The sequence below is a fragment of the Crotalus tigris genome, unplaced genomic scaffold (assembly GCF_016545835.1).
Source record: "Crotalus tigris isolate CLP2741 ecotype Arizona unplaced genomic scaffold, ASM1654583v1 scf7180000017792.2578787, whole genome shotgun sequence".
Classification (NCBI taxonomy): domain Eukaryota; kingdom Metazoa; phylum Chordata; class Lepidosauria; order Squamata; family Viperidae; genus Crotalus; species Crotalus tigris.
The window spans coordinates 2,539,196-2,555,586 of record NW_024096639.1 but is presented as its reverse complement, the minus strand read 5'-3'; the positions used below and the strand labels follow the sequence as shown (position 1 = coordinate 2,555,586).

At 34.5% G+C, this 16,391-nt stretch overlaps 1 protein-coding gene across 2 annotated transcripts in view; it reads left to right on the top strand.

Moving 5' to 3' along the window:
- Positions 1–16,391, top strand: part of LOC120307589 (phenylalanine--tRNA ligase beta subunit-like) — a 34,199-nt gene that overhangs the window by 13,580 nt on the left and 4,228 nt on the right. For both annotated transcript variants that reach the window (XM_039342472.1, XM_039342473.1), the window contains exons 12-16: positions 3,390–3,597; positions 3,998–4,078; positions 5,504–5,596; positions 6,442–6,559; positions 9,231–9,383. In XM_039342472.1, coding sequence (XP_039198406.1) covers positions 3,390–3,597; positions 3,998–4,078; positions 5,504–5,596; positions 6,442–6,559; positions 9,231–9,383 — 653 coding nt within the window. The remainder of the gene's footprint in view (positions 1–3,389; positions 3,598–3,997; positions 4,079–5,503; positions 5,597–6,441; positions 6,560–9,230; positions 9,384–16,391) is intronic.

Here is a 16,391-nt window from a genome sequence, read left to right as displayed (position 1 = left end):
AATAAAGCATTATAAATATTTAATAAATCATAAATCACCGTCAGCCAAAGTGATCTATATATGTGGCTGCCAGTTTCTTCCATAAACTCTCTTTAGGGATGGAATGAATAATTGCCTAGAGAATTCTTCTTTGGCAGCTGGAGTATTTTCCTGCCAGAAGATTTAAAATGTTACATTGCTCAAAAGTTGATTGATCTGATTTAAAGCTGTCTTGCTCCTTAGCAAGCATATTCACTTGGATCATTTAGTCAACACATTTATTATAAAGGAATTTGGCAGAGAGAATTTATTGTTAATATTTAACAAGCTAATTTATTGTAAATTAACCAGATTGGTCTACCCTCTTTTTTGTAAATATTAAAATAGTTATAGATTGACTTCGTTCATAGAGAATCTTTGCGGGAATTTTTGACAAATTTTGAATGAAGTCAACTAAATTCCTAAAGGGGTATACCATATGATTTAAAGAATAAATTTTATCAAGAAGATTTTAAGGACTAAGACAACCAGTTGTTCCACTTGATATGCTTTTAAAAGAACCTTTTTTTGCAGTAAAATTTTTATTTTATTCACTATTAAAATATAAACTCAAAAAAAGAAAAAAATACAAGAACAGAGCAAAACTAAACAAGACATTAAAAAAAAAGAATGTAGGAAAAAAATAAGGGGGGGGACACATTCACATAGATTGTCCTGCCTAGTTGAATACTGATAAATATATTTCAAATATAATAGTTTCCTCACTTGCAACCCAACTAATTTGACCTGACATCTGTCTAATATATATATAAAAACTTCAAAGCCCTCTGTTAGCAATATATTATTGTATATCACAGAAAGTCAACAGTGGCTTCTAATCTATCGTAAACCACTACAATTGTTGTCTATGGAGATTCTCAGTTATCCAGGTCATAGTTATCCCAAAGAGGCAACTGGACTTTCTTGTTTTTCTTTGAAGACGTTTCACTTCTTATCCAAGAAGCTTCTTCAGCTATGACTGGATGGTGGGGAATGGAAAGATTTATACTCCTGCAGACAGCGGTTCATTTGCATTCTTTTAGCAAGTCGTTAAAGCTACTAGGAGGCTAATCTGTGTCTTCAGGATCACCTGAGTAATGCAAATGGGTGTGGAGCCTTCCTGGAACTGTTGAAAGGATTGTGTTGTAGACTGAAGATAGATGATGTCGGATCCCTCCCCCTCTGTTGAGAAAGGGCTGTTCAGTTTTAACATAGACGTCCTCTGACCCATCTTTCAAACCAGTGCTCTTCTCTGTCCAAAATGTGGACTTTGCTATCTTCGAAAGAGTGGCCTTTGTCCTTTCTATCTGCATTTAAACGTCTTCAAAGATAAACATGGAAGTCCAGTTGACTCATGAAAAAACATCTTTAGGACACCACAATTGTTATTTCTGGTCCATCTAGAACAGTGGTTCTCAACCTTTTTAATGCCGCGACCCCCAACCGGTTGTAAGTCGAGGACTACTCAACCGGTCGTAAGTCGAGGACTACTCAACTGGTGCAGCATTGTTTGCAGAATGGGACTTTTGGCAGGCTCAGCAGGGCAGAGACAGCCTGGACAATTCCTATTGGCTTTTGAAAGCCAATAGAATTAGACTCTATTCAAGAGAGTATTCTATTGGCTTTCAGAAGCCAATAGAATAAAAGGAAGTAGCACAGCTAAGGAAAAGGGGGGGAAATGGGGGACTGTGTTGTTTGGCGACCCCTGTGAAATGGTCGTTTGACCCCAAATGGGGTCCCGACCCACAGGTTGAGAACCACTGATCTAGAATCAAATATCCTCATTTGATTCTTAATAATAAAATTTTAATTTTAACCGGGATCTTTCCCTGGATCTCATTCCTTAAAATTATAAGTCTCTGTTGTAGATATCTCTACAGCATTTGTTGTTCAAAAAAACCTTTTCCAGTTGGACATAATAAGTCCATTCCATTCCCAAATCTCTTTCTGTCTTCCTAAGAAAGTCCACTTCATCACTCATTAGTTCTGTCAACTCTAAGTCTTTAAAATCTATGCCCCTTTCAACCTTTTCCAACAAGCCTGCAGTTTTCAAGGCAAACATCTTGTCCTTCAAATCCACCAGCAACACATTAAATTCCAATCTGTCCTATTGTGAATCTGTTTAGATGTTATTGAGTATCATCTTTGGGTTAATTTAGAACTGTTGTTATTTTATCAAACTTTTTATTTAAATTTTCAATTTGAACTTGTAAGTTGAAAAGAATTTTTTTCTCGACGGCTTCCCAAAGGGTATTATCTTTAAGATGTAAAAGAGAATACCTTGGAAGATCTACAGGATGAAGAGCTAAAACAAACCTCATATGATGCAGAAATATTAGAATATAAAGAAATTGGTAAAATTCTGGAAAATTTAAAAAAATGTCGATTTTAAGATGCAGATAGCAGTTAAAGTAGAAATAACCCAAGAGTGTGATCTGGATAATGACTCCTTACAGTCATGCAATCTGTCATTTACAAAAGAGAGTGCTAAAGCCTCAAAGAACTCTTTCAGATCCATAAAGAATAAGTGAAGAGATATAAATCCTATGAAACATCTGAATAAATGAAAAATCAAGATTGTTAGAAACAAAAGGAAGGAGTACAAAGCAAGTTTGTTGATCAAAATTAAAATAAGATCTGCTTCTATAAAACTCTGGGAATCCTTTATGTACTTTTTGTTAGCAGTAGGACTAAAATATTAATGATTTATTGATTTGCATATGGATAAGGATGGGTTGTGAAAAGAAGAGATACTGAAATGTAATCTTATAGACAATGAAAAATCACTAAGTTTGTATTTGTTAGGATGAATAGTGGAGATGACTTCTTTAAATATTTCTTTTCTCTTATTTCCCCTCCTTTTTTCTTTTTGTCTCTTGCACTTTCTATTCTCTCTTTTTTTCTGGGTTGAATCTATATTATCTTCTATTGTATTATTTTCTATCTTCTTTTAAAAAAACAATTACTTTTAAAAACTCAACTTCTAGGACATATTTACATAGTTTGGATTAATAGAAAAACCAAATCATTTATGCATCTGTTGGTGATTTTCTATTAGCTCTATATTTAAGGTATAACTATACTGTAAATGGTAACTTGATTGGGAAGTGGAGACCACTTTGTATACACTGAAAATGCCAAGGTTTGAAGGTAATAGGACAGTATATTTTTAATTAAAACATCTAACAAACATATTCCTTGCTCAGCTTCATCAGGATTTGTATTATATCTCTAATAACATTTATTTCATATCCAGGCTTGATTTATGAGGGTACCTAGCTATGTTGGATTATACTGCTTGAAAGTTACTAATGAAAGTACATAATTTTTTCAAAGCATTCTTTAAAAATCACTTTTGTGTTTTGTTTTAGTGAGACACCATCAAGCCTAGCAAAGCTGCTTACTAGAATGTGTTTGAAGTCGCACGTCATAGGGAATGGGAACAATATAGAGGTTGAAATCCCACCTACGAGAGCTGATATTATCCATGCATGTGATATCATAGAAGATGCAGCAATAGCGTATGGCTATAATAACATTCAGATGACTATTCCAAAAACGTACACCATAGCTAATCAAGTAAGATTGCACCCTTAAAGTAAACAGTCTGTATTGGCAATTAAAAGGCTAGAGGTATGCCAGAAGAGTTTGTAGAAGAAAACTGTGTCTAAGAATTAAAACATTTTCTGTCCTGTCTTGAAGCAAGGGGAGTTTACTATAGCAAGGATACAAAACAGATGCCTAACTGATCTGAGAAATTCAAAAGACCTGCAATGGATGGGCTTCCAGAAAGGCAAGGTTTAAACCTGGGGGCCATATATTCAATCTCTAATTGGGAACTGCATTTCCTCTGCAGAAACCAGATGTAACTGTTTGGTGTTATTCTGTTCTTTTCTTTTTGAAAAAGGGTAAACTAACAGTGATTTCCATAAATTTGTGATATTCATTGAGCCAAAAGAATTTTTATTTTCTCTTCCAGTTTCCACTCAATAAACTCACAGAACTTCTGAGGCAAGATTTGGCAGCAGCAGGATTTACTGAAGCCCTCACTTTTGCTCTGGTATGTGTGTAATAGATTCTGTGTCTAAAAGTAAGATTTCAGTAGAGGGTACTGCATCTTAAAAAAAGATAGGCTGCAGTAGCACTCCACAATTGTGAAGCTTTGATTTCTTATTATCTCTAGTATATACTTCATATATGATGCTACACTAATAGTAAAATGTGATTGTTGTGGTGATTTATTTTGTCTTCTCTAATTAGAGACACAAGAAGGAAACATAATAATGTTCCTATTTTATGAAGAATGTTGTTGATAAAGGAGCAAGCTAGCTTCAGCATGTCAAAGAATGGGAGTTAACTTTTCTTGCACTATTTTCAACATCTGAAAATTACAACTATAGTGACTGTTGAATTGTCACCTTTATAGAGAAAAGAATAGGTTTCAAACCAACTTCAACATCTTTATTTGTAATGCACATACTAATATGTGTGTCAGCAGGCACCAGTAGATTAAAGCAGGGATCTCCAACCTTTTGGGCACCAGGGACCAGTTCCGTGGAGAGAGGTTTTTTCCACGGACCAGAGAGTGCGTGGTTTTGTGTGTTGCCTGCATCTCACGGATGGGGCTTTGCTTGTTTGTGCAGACTGGCTGCTGGCATGCTGTGGACCGGTACTGGGCCACATACAGGGGTTGGGGACTCCTGGATTAAAGGATTCACTAGCTGAGTATTCAGAATGATGAAAGCCTCTTTGCAAGAGCTAGCAGCCTCATCTGTTCTGAACAAAGTATATGACTTTTTTGAAGAAACTTCAAGAAGACTATAGTAATAAACTGCTCGGTTTCAATTAAGTGTCAGCACTGAAACAGCCACAGTTGCCCTGATAGACTTCTCAGTGTTTATTAACATTAACATACTTCCAGATAATTCATCTGCAATAAGAAATGGAAAATAAAGTTTTACAACTCCTTGCATTAGTTATTTTGCAGCATGTGGTGTGTATATAACACATCTCTCTTCAACTTATTAAAGCCTATCGTTTTACATGATGGCTGAGTTGTTTTATAAGTTGATCCTAGCAGTCTCTGCATGCATGCACATGCACAACCCTAATGAAGGTTTGAGGCTCCAAATTTTAGTGGCTTTGCTCCTACTTGAATGATGCTGAAAGAGTTTTGTAATCGCCCAGCGGCACTGGTAATGTGGGCCCCAATCTTTTCAGCAAGGTTTCAGATTAAGTTTTTTTTTTAAAAAAAAAAAATTCTAATGTGTTAAAAAAATTGTTATTCCTTAAACAATGATAATTAAAATCCTTAATTTTAGCAATAAAATATTACTAAATTAGGTTTTACCATAACATGAAAATTAACTCATTGTTCAGGATTGGTCCTTCTTTCTTTTCTTTTTTAGTCTCTTAATTCTTCTTCTTGCAATTAAATTGTAATTTAACATGATTAAATACATCGACTTCCTGTATCCGTATACAGTGTTCCCAGGAAGACATCGCTAGTAAGATGGGGATTGATATTTCTGCAACAAAAGCTGTACATATAGCCAATCCCAAAACAGCTGAATTTCAGGTGAGGATTACAAGAGTTTCGGTATTGTTGCAATCCTATCCATAAAATAGCTTTCTGGATTTAAACCCCCCAAGGAATCATACTTGTCTGGAAGGCTACTTTTATGAAGTTCTAAAGTTAGAAAATTACCATCAGCAATGTTTAATGTCAGCAATTGTAGAATCTCAAAATGGAACTATTTTGAGGAAGGTTCCAGCTTTGGAACCAAAATTCCTCTAAATCTCAGGAACATTCAGCTTTATCAGGCTGGGTCTTTCCTGAAGCTGGCATAGCAAAAGCCATCTTGAAAAAAAAATAAACACTTAAATTATATTAGAAAGTAATACCCATATATAATGTGCCTGGCCAGCAGGCAAGGTTATGAATGAGACAATGCATTCTCCTTCTCATTCTTCCCAACCTTATTTATTGATTTTCTAAAGTAGAAACTATTAATATGCCTAATTTTGTTCTCAGTACTTTTATGGTTCTTACTTATCAAGGCAAAAATCTTTCATTAATTTAATTTTATCCATGTTCCAGTTTATTTAATATGTATTAATATGCAAATTAATATTTTTCCATCAGCTAATATTGTTAATACTGAGCTTTGTTGAAAGATAATAAAGAATAAGAATTGCTGCTGAATCGGGGAGAAATATGGATTAAGCATTTATGGCCAGTTATATAGATATTTGTTTATTAGATTTTTAGCCTGCTTTTAAGTTAATCAAAATATGTAAAACAGCTTACTTACTTAATTTCCTCCTATTTCCCCAACAACAACCATGTGAAATCCCATTCTATGCTAGAAGCTCTTCTTTTCAGGGAAGTATAATTTATCAAGCACCTTATGTGTCCTATAGGTAGCACGGACTACACTACTGCCTGGACTCTTGAAAACTATTACAGCTAATAAAAAGATGCCTTTACCTCTGAAACTCTTTGAAATTTCTGATATTGTAGTGAAAGATTCCACCATGGGTAAGAAAATGTTCATTCATTTAGTGTAAATATCAGGGATGTAAGTTAGCTCACCATAACTGTAGCATCCAAGGTAGAAGATTATGGTATCCTTACTAGACCTGCTTTTTCTCTTTCGGTGTTCAATATGATTATGTTCAGCTTAGGCAGTCCCCCAGCAAGAGGAATGCATAATTTTGGCATATTTGCCATGGTCTCATCCTGAACTACTTGTTGTCATCTCTGGAACAACTTCTTATCTTTAACATGTATTTTCCTAAACCGATACATCTGCTTAACATTCAAAGGAATGGGGCTTTTTTTTTAAGCAATTGATATAAGCAAAGTGGATAGCCCTGGTGGGTCTCAAACATCCTTGCCAGTTTTGGATTTAGAAACTGTATATCTCTAGTTTTTGTTAAAATATATTTCTTTAAACTTTTTAACTTTTTTCCCATTTCAAGAAACTTAGAAGATGTAGAATTTTTAGCCTGGATTATGTTATGTTAAATCATATTTTACTGAATAAATCTCAGCTGTCTGGATTAATGCAAACTAAGCACATGCCAAATAGATTTCTGGGTTAACAAAAGATTAATTTGTGGAAACATGTTAACTGATTGCTTTGAGATCCTTATTACAATACTGTAGTATGAAAAAACTATTCTTTTTTAATGTATATTCTAAAATCCTCAAAAGCATTGCTTCTATTTTTGAAAATGATAAAGCTAAGACATTTGTTAGCCATCACAGTTTTATTAATTAGCATACTTAATAGAATGTGAACCATGTTTCCAAATGTTTTCACCAATGCTTATTTTTGGCTAAACTGATTTATTGGCAGTTGTATTTTTATTGTTTAACACTATGTAAACATTTGTCAGTTGGATTATAAATATTGTTCATTAATAGATAGTTCTAAACACACTACAATTATATGTGTAATTCAGATGAGTGGCCTTTGCATAGTAACAATGGAATAGAATGTTCAGCTTGAATTACAGTACAATATATGAATATATGATAGTGAACCATCTCCTGATGACATCATCATCGAAATGGATATTTTGGAGAACAAGCACCAGGCAACAGAAATACTGAACAGAGAAATGTTTTTGCATGTATTTATTATTAGTTGTTTCATGAGTTATCGGTGTATAGGTACTGCTGCTAAAGTATTGATAACAATAATGTATGAAAGATACATTTTCTAAAATACGTTTTAATTTTTTTTGCTGCCAGGGGGCAGCATATACTAATGTTTCTTATTACATTTTCTTGGCTTGTTCCAAAGAGCCTCCACTGATTATCTTCGTTGTAAATTGTATGGAATGGATTTTTTAGACAGCAGTTTGAACTCTCTACAATAGATCTGTAATTTTTCCTAACATCTTGGCTTTTGCACTTTAAAGTAGGAAAATCATTTTATGAAATGATACAATAAGTTTCTATTTGACTAAAAAAAACCCTAAGTTTATCCAAGAAAATTTTGCCTCGGATTGGCAACTATTTTTTATGTGGCCTGTGGAAAATTAATTGCATACAGCTATTTTTATTTCTAATATCATTTTATTGGACATATTTTTCGCTGCTTCTGCCGCCCGGATCTGAAACTGGGGAGATGCTTCTGTGGCCTGCCGGGTGCCGGAGGCCTTTTCCAGGCTGCTGATGCCCGGATCTGAGGCCGGGGAGATGCTTCCGCAGCCCTCCAAAGGCCAGATCTGGCATTGGATGCCTTTTGCATGCTGGTGCTGCCCAGATCGGGCCTCTGGAGGGCTTTGGAAGTGTCCCCTGGCCTCAGATCTAGGTGGCAGCAGCCTGGGAAAGATCTCCAATGCCCCAATCCAGCCTCCAGAGTGCCACAGAAGCATCCCCCAGCTTTAGATCCAGGCAGCAGCGGCCTGGAAAAAGCCTCCAATGCCTCGATCGGGCCTCTGGAGGCACATGGAAGCGTCCCCTGGCCTCACTTTCTGGTGGCAGCAGCCTGGAAAAGGCCTCCAACGCCCAGATCTGGCCTCTGAAGGCACGCAAAAGCATCCCCTAGCCTCAGATCTGGGCGGCAGCAGGAACCGCAGCAGAGAGGAGACGGATCTTTTCAAGGTGAGTCTGGTGCGGCATGAAGGGAGGGGGAAGCATGAAGTATCTTAGTGGGTCGGGGAGGTCTTTGTGGCCTGTTCCATCACTAGGCCCTCCATGGCTTTCCCCACCCTGTGATACCTCATGTTCACTTAAGTCGCACACGTGTTAAGTAGCAGGGAGTGATCTCATTTGAAGTACGAGATTCACTCCCATGAGTTTTCGAGTTACTAATGGAATGTGCAGGCTCCATTACACTTGTAATTTGCAGACTACCTCTAAGTCAGGGGTAGTCAACCTTGGCTCTTTTATGACTCGTGGACTTCAATTCCCAGAATTCCTGAGCCAGCTAACAAAGAATTATAGGGCACAACAAAGCCCCCACCCAAACAATTATAATTATTCCTAAGCTGGCTCAGGAATTCTGGGAATTGAAGTCCACGAGTCATAAAAGAGCCAAGGTTGACTACCCCTGCTCTAAGTCATCCATCAAAGCTATGAATTGCTACCAATGGTTTTGTTAAACACTGATACCTAATAGGATCGGAAAAAATATGGTCTTTGAAGTGCAATTTTTACAGAGTTGTTAATTTTTTCTTTCTTTTTCCTTCTTTAGATGTAGGTGCAAAAAACCATAGGCATCTTTGTGCTATCTATTATAACAGAAACCCTGGCTTTGAGATCATTCATGGGTTGCTGGATAGAATCATGCAGCTCCTGGAAGTCCCTCCAAGTAAAGAGAATGGATATTATATTAAAGCAGCTGAAGGTAAGCCAACATTTGAAAATACATTTGGATGTCCTTGTACATCTGTGTTAAATAAAATGTCCATATCTTAATGACTTAAAATTCAAATCCATTGTTCAGTGGCTTAAGACTGTTAATTGTCTTCACAAATACTGTAACTGGTCTCCTTACTCTAAGTATAATTAGAGTATTATTATTATTATATAATTGTTACAGTATTATTGTTCACTATAATTCTTTGTTAACAATAGTTTTTTTTAAAATTCTGTTCTGCAAAATGGAACGTAGCATCTAATTTCAACAGTTATTTGGAAATAAAGCACAACAAGCAGGAAGCTTGTATAAGCTTGTATAAGTATTTCCTACATTCTCCTAAAAACCTTCAGCTTGAAAACGTGAAAGAATAAATATAGTGGGGTTCTGTAGAAAGAGGGGACATTTAACAAGGTCTTTTGTGCTTTTGCAGTTTTACTGTTTCTAGTGAATGACCTTGCTAAAAATATAGCTTTCTTGTATTTTATTTTAAAAGCGTTGATCCTCTGCTTTTTCTCATTTAGTGTTAGATATTTCTAGAAGATAGCGCTCTTCTGCTGTGAACATATGAAGAATGAATGTGAAATGGATCTTAACCTTCAGATAGCTATTGGTTTTTTTAAAAAAAGATGCAGTTTTGCTTAAATCAAAGACTTTCTAAATTTGGACCTAGTTCTAAGCAGTTAAATATTTGCAAATTCTTAACCATGTTACAAATTCTTGTGTTCTGAATATCAGAAGCCCATGTGTCATCTTTAAATTTGGTGCAGTTTTCCTATTCTGCCCAAATATGGAATAGAATAGAGTACAGAGATACTATATCAGGCTACTTTCTTTTCCCTTGAAGGTATGAATTACTTGTTTGTATAGATTTTTAATCCTATCCCTTTCAGGTGATATCTTCTCTTCAAGCAGGTATGGAAATATGAGTTCTGTGTTCTAGAGCCAGAGAACAATTTGAAGGAACATTTGATACAACTGTGTTCCTGAAATTAAGAAAATTTACCCTTCTTATCTGCTAGGATAAGAGATCTTGTCAGACAAACATGCAAGCTTCTGAGCTCCTGAGAAAAATTCAACAGATTGTTTCTCCTCTGAATTTTCTTTAAAAGGACCTTAGCTTAAAGGGAAAGTATATTTTGTTGCTTTTAGTGGAAGCAGTATTGTTTCATTGGAGCATGAAATCTCAGAGATTTGCTACAAAATTAGATAGATCAATAATCTGAGATGTTATATATTGTTAAATGGCTCCAAAATGAAATTAACACTCATAGGGCCGCTTTTTCAATTTTACTATACTTTAACTGTATATCTGTAAACAGCACTCAGTCTTAGATTCATACATTTCTTCTTTATCTCTTTGATAGAGTTTGTAGAACGTAATCAAAAGCATCTACTTCCATTTCTATTTAGAGTTTATTGTTATGTTTGAACTCAGAAAATTCAATTAGTTAGAGCTGTATTTGATACTTTTTAAAGATATGTACAAAGTCTTTATGAATATGATGGAAGCAAGGACTTTTTATAAAGATAGAAAGGAATAAAGAAGTGTGATTAATGAAGTCAGTAAACACTATATTTAGCTGTTCTTTTTTTTCTTTTCCTTTTGTAATTGTAATGCCTCTACTTTTTTATATAGAATTTCATTCTTTTTTTACACTGAATAATCCTTATTCCTTTTCTGTGCTCCGCATAATGTAAATAGGTATATAGAATTTGTTGAAAAATTAGGAAATTGCAAAGATTTGAGGATATTTTTGGCCTTCATTAAGTTTAAAATAGTTTTCTAGTTTGCAGTATAACTATAAATAATTTTAAAAGTATATACGCCATCACCCAAAGTCCGTAGTGCAATAGTTGTGTGTCCAGTAGTCTGTATGATTCTATTCTTTGATAATTCCATTTATTTTTTCTATGCAAAGTCGTATGATTTTAATCCGTTTCTTTCATTTACCACTGTATTTCTGCTTTCAAGATAATAAAATATTAATTCAACAAAATTTATTTTTATGGGAACAGGAAAGCATTTAACTACTGGTTTAATAACGTTTTCTGTGAAATATAGATCTTTTTCATGCTTCAGTGCCGAAAATATCAGTGTTGTCTGTCCCACAGTTTTCTGTAAAATGTTTATTTTAAAAGACATATTTAAATATACAGATGTTTTGATAATGATCATGAATAGTTTACAGGTGGTAAAAACAATAGAAACTTTCATCATAATGTGCCTTATGCATATTATTTACATACTTTTCTGCCTTCTGCTCTTACATGTGATAGCACTGTTATTTTACCAATAAATTAACTTTTCAGTTCATAGAGGAATGATCAGAACCCGTCTGAGTTCAAAAATAGAGTTACAAATCATGAATTGCATGCTCCACATTTCCTTGTTTATTAATCTTCCATTTGAAAAATTAAATATTCCAAGCTGATATGAACTAAATGATAGTTGATTTCAACAGCAACTCTGATTACAAGAAGTGAAACAAAAAGAAAAAAAATGTTTCTCCTCCTGCTTAAAGATATAAGTTGTAAATTGTATTCATTATGTTATCCTGGGGTTTTTAAAGGAAAAATATATGATTAAATTGATTTAACAAAGAATAATATTCTTGAATTCCTTTTGGTATATACAGGAAAGTATTATTATATTTTCTGATTAACTTTGCAGTAAATGCTACAAGTATTGTCCCATGTAAGCAGTCGTTTTGCAGATTGCTTTATCTGCAAATAATATTTTTGTAAATTAGTTGAGATGAAAGTACCTGTTTCAAAGTTTTAAGTTTGCTTTCTTTTCTTTCTTCAAATGCTGTTGCTGCTGCTGCTTCTTTGCTCTTTCTGGCCTCTATTAATCTAAAGTCTGGTGTGTGTATTATCATGAATGAAAAACAGCTCTCGGGGCTGCAAGATACATTTTGCTGTAATGTAATGAGATTTTCAATGTCATTTGGGACCGCCTGGTCAGAGTGACTGATGGGTTTCTGAATTCTTGATAAAGATATTGAAAAGTATATCCAGCAGCAGCCATTCTTGGTGCTACCTAAGTGATTTCTCAGTCTAATAAATCATCAGTTTGATCCACTGATTTAAAATAATGAAGATCCACCCCAGGTTTGGTTTTTTGAATTATTGTATCTTTACACCAGCCCTCCCAAGCTGCTTTTGTTAGGCCTTATATACATTAGGGTGTCGATACTCCTTTAGTTATAACTACATATGATTATATTTCCATGCAATGATAGATTTTAAATTTGCAGGTCCATGCTTAATTTTAGATTGCAAATCCTAGGATTGTTGGCATGACCAGTTGCTAACAATAGTTGCATTCTGCCATTTTTCTTTTGAAATATTTGGAAAGGAAAAATTATTAAGGTGTGTCAAATGTGGAGCTGTATATCTATTTTTTTAAAAAAATAAATCATGCTGCAGTTGTAAAAACCCAGGGAAGAAAGAAACCAAAATTTGAAACATTTGTATTTGATTTGTCACACTCTAATCTACAGTAAGTAATGGTTTTTGTGGAACAGATGTGCTGCAGACTGCTTTGGTCAGGCCTTGTACACCCTAAGTAAGTTCATATTTTTTAAAACTCAGTTGCAGAATAATATCTAATATTTTCTAAAGCTTAAGGAATAAATTTTTGAACTTTCATTCTTACTTCAGACAAAGTTAACTTGAGTCACAGGAATAATTGTGATCCAGAATTGAGCTGAAATAAGTTAAGAGTTTAAATGTAATATTGGGAGAGTTACCTTTCCATTGACTCCTATTTTCTCTCCTAACATAATTAGAAATCTACTTACAATATGATATTGATTAGGTCCATATGATTAGTATTAACTAGTTGCTGGAGATGCATGCTTTTAATGCATTAAGTCTGATTACTATAAACATTTCTATGTTAGTCTGATCAGTACCAAAATGGTAAACCACCTAAAATCTTAAATGTGCCATTATTGAGTTATATCTTGGAAGAAAGGTGGGTAGAAATATATTATTAATTTGTGTAAAGGACAAAATAAAGATTTGTTACAAAAGATTAGTATACTAAGCTTTGTATTAAAAGGCAAAGTATGTTTTTGTATGAAAAGGTTCAGATATGAAAAGGTTCAAGTATGTTTCCTCCTGGATTTACTTAATACCCAGTGTTTTATTTAATTCTCTCATTAAAGATAATTCAAAATGTTTAATAAAAAATAGAAACATACTAAACATTCCATTGCATCAAAAATTTTACTGTGGTGTTTTTAGATGTTAACTCGTGTAATTGTGCCACTATAATACCTCCCATTTGAAAGTAAAAGTACACGTAAAAGAGAGAAAATTAATGATAACTTTAAAAATTGTCCTTCTTTTGTTATTATCAAGATACAGACAAGCAATCACTGGAAACCTGAAACGGTATCTGTGACACTTCCTTCTTGGCCTTTGGGTCACTGGAAAGCTTAGTATAGCTACTGTTTCATAGTTACTTCATAGAGACCTTTACAGTAGCATAATGTTGAATCTTTTGACAAAATTCCACAATTGTCTCAGAACTTTTACTTACACAGGTTAGATTGAGATGTATTTGATTGTGAGAACATATTTGCTTGTTCCATCTGTATTTCCAATATTAAATAGCAACAACATTAAATTATAATTATTATGCTTCCAACTCCTAGAACTCTAGAAAACTTCAGATAAAAGACACTAATGATGGGTTATAATTTACTGAATAGTTAATAGTCCAAATAAAGCTACAGGTTGGTAGTCAGTATTTTTTGCTATTTTAAAATTTTAGTTCATTCTGTTGGTAGTTAATTCCATTAACTTTCTTTCAGACAATAAGGGACCTATTTCCATAGCTAATGCTTCTCATTCTATGTGATCTTTAGCCCAAATAAAAATACCAGCCATATTTTTGATAAACATGTTTTTTAAAGAGATACTTATCATGTCACTTCCTAATTGACCAGATTATAGTTAAATAGCATGAAAATTGCCAACCATGAATAAATTGACTAGCAGGTGTTTCTGCATTCATAGAACTCAATACAAGAGTTAGTCTTAGATTAAGACTACCGGGAGAATTGGCAGACTATAGTGCTAAAATACCTTCCTTCCTCCCTCTCTTCCTTTTTCCATGCTGAAAAATGGAACACAAAATCTGATCTGCAGAAACTCTGACTACAAGAGAGAATTATTTATAGAATTAAGAGATACTTTCTGTTCTTTACCTGCTCCATATTGGATTGCATAAAGTTTTGATTTACAGAGTGAAATGGATTATTCATCATATGAACTGTCATAAATGAATAAAGTAAATGTGACATATACTATGTTTTTAAAAAGCAACCCTGAATTGGATCCAACTCCACTTTTTAGAAACAAACACATTATATTATGGTACATGGATAACAGAGTTGTAAAGATATTTTATTGTAAAACATACCCTTTACTAAGCCTTCTTCCATCCATAACCTACGTTGAATAGTTCACATCTTAGGGAGGTGTAGTGCTTCAGATTCAAGGCCGAAAAGGTGCTGCTTCAGATGGTTTGTAGGTATGCATGCTCTACTCATTACAATTTTGCATTTTCCTAGGCCCTAAGGTGGCAGTATGATCCCTGGGGAGAGGAATATTTGAGGTAAAGAAATGCTAACAGGGTGTAGTAGAAAGCTTTGGGGTGGGGTGGGGTTGTTGATTTCTCAAACATATATTTTTCTGGAATTGGTTGTCTATCACATGAGCTCCTTTGCAAGCACACCCTCTCTCAAATCATCTTTTTTGCTTTAAATCCAATTAATTGCGTGCACAGTCTAAAATCATTAACTGATTCCTTCCCATCCCACTTGTATCGATGACACTGTTTAAGGCATTTCCGGGGTGAAAGGATTAGCTGGTGACATAACTGTTGCCCAGTGCTCCTTTCGTGTTCCCTTCAGGAACCTGGAACGAATGACGAGAGCACACCCCACTAGGCAGCAGCACTCGGGTCTCAAGTCACGGGCTTGCTAACCGCCAATCCAGTGTCCTAACCATGTGAGCCACTGCACTCTTTGTAACTGATTTCATAGTAGTAGTTAGAAACTTTGACCTATAAATCTGTATATTGCCATTTCAAAATTTAGATTTCTGTCTATATATTGTTTTGCATAAAGCAAGGATACAGCATAGATGTTGTGGCTCAGCATTGTTTACAATTAGCCATGCTAGCAAGAATTGCTGGGACTCAACGAGCAGCAGTAGATGGAAGCTGAATTAGTTCTTGCCCTGATTGTCTGACCCAGAATGAAAAGGGGCACCACTGGCAGGTTATGGGGTGCCTCATTGGAAGATCAGTCTTTGAGGGAGATGGGTGGTTTAGAAATATGAAATGTAAATAGAAATAAACATAAATAGTCTGGAAAACCAGAGTCTGAGTTTAGCTTCTGGAATGTTTCTCTTATATTTTACAGTGTGTGTAACTGTTTGATCTGTTTTACATTTTACATGAAATTACCACTGGAAAATTATATTCTGCTGTAGAAAGATATTAGCTAGTGGATGTAAACACTAATGTGTATTAAGCTTTATTTTATTAATAATATACTCCTTTACAAAATTTATGAAAGTGAAATGTTTCCTCTTAATGGGAATTCAGACCCCCTGATTATGAAGTGGATTAGCTAGGTAATTATACCTTTTCATCTGCATACCTATCCAGAATCCACACCTGTTCCCACTGATTTCAAATATAAAGTAAGAAAGTTTTCTTTTTGATCTTCAAAAAAGGGATGAGAGGCCCTTGTTGAATTAGAGGATTAGTTTACATGTATTAAGAACTTTAGTGGCTATTAACTGTTTCTCTTCCAATAGTTTCCTTACACAGATCAGTTTACTTGTTTGCATTTGTTTTGTAAATAGTAAACTTCTTTTTCTTCTTATGCTTTCATATGGGATGTATGTTACAGATGTTAAGGAATAGTAGAGAATAGATTATATTATTTGAAATGCAAAATCCCATTTTTT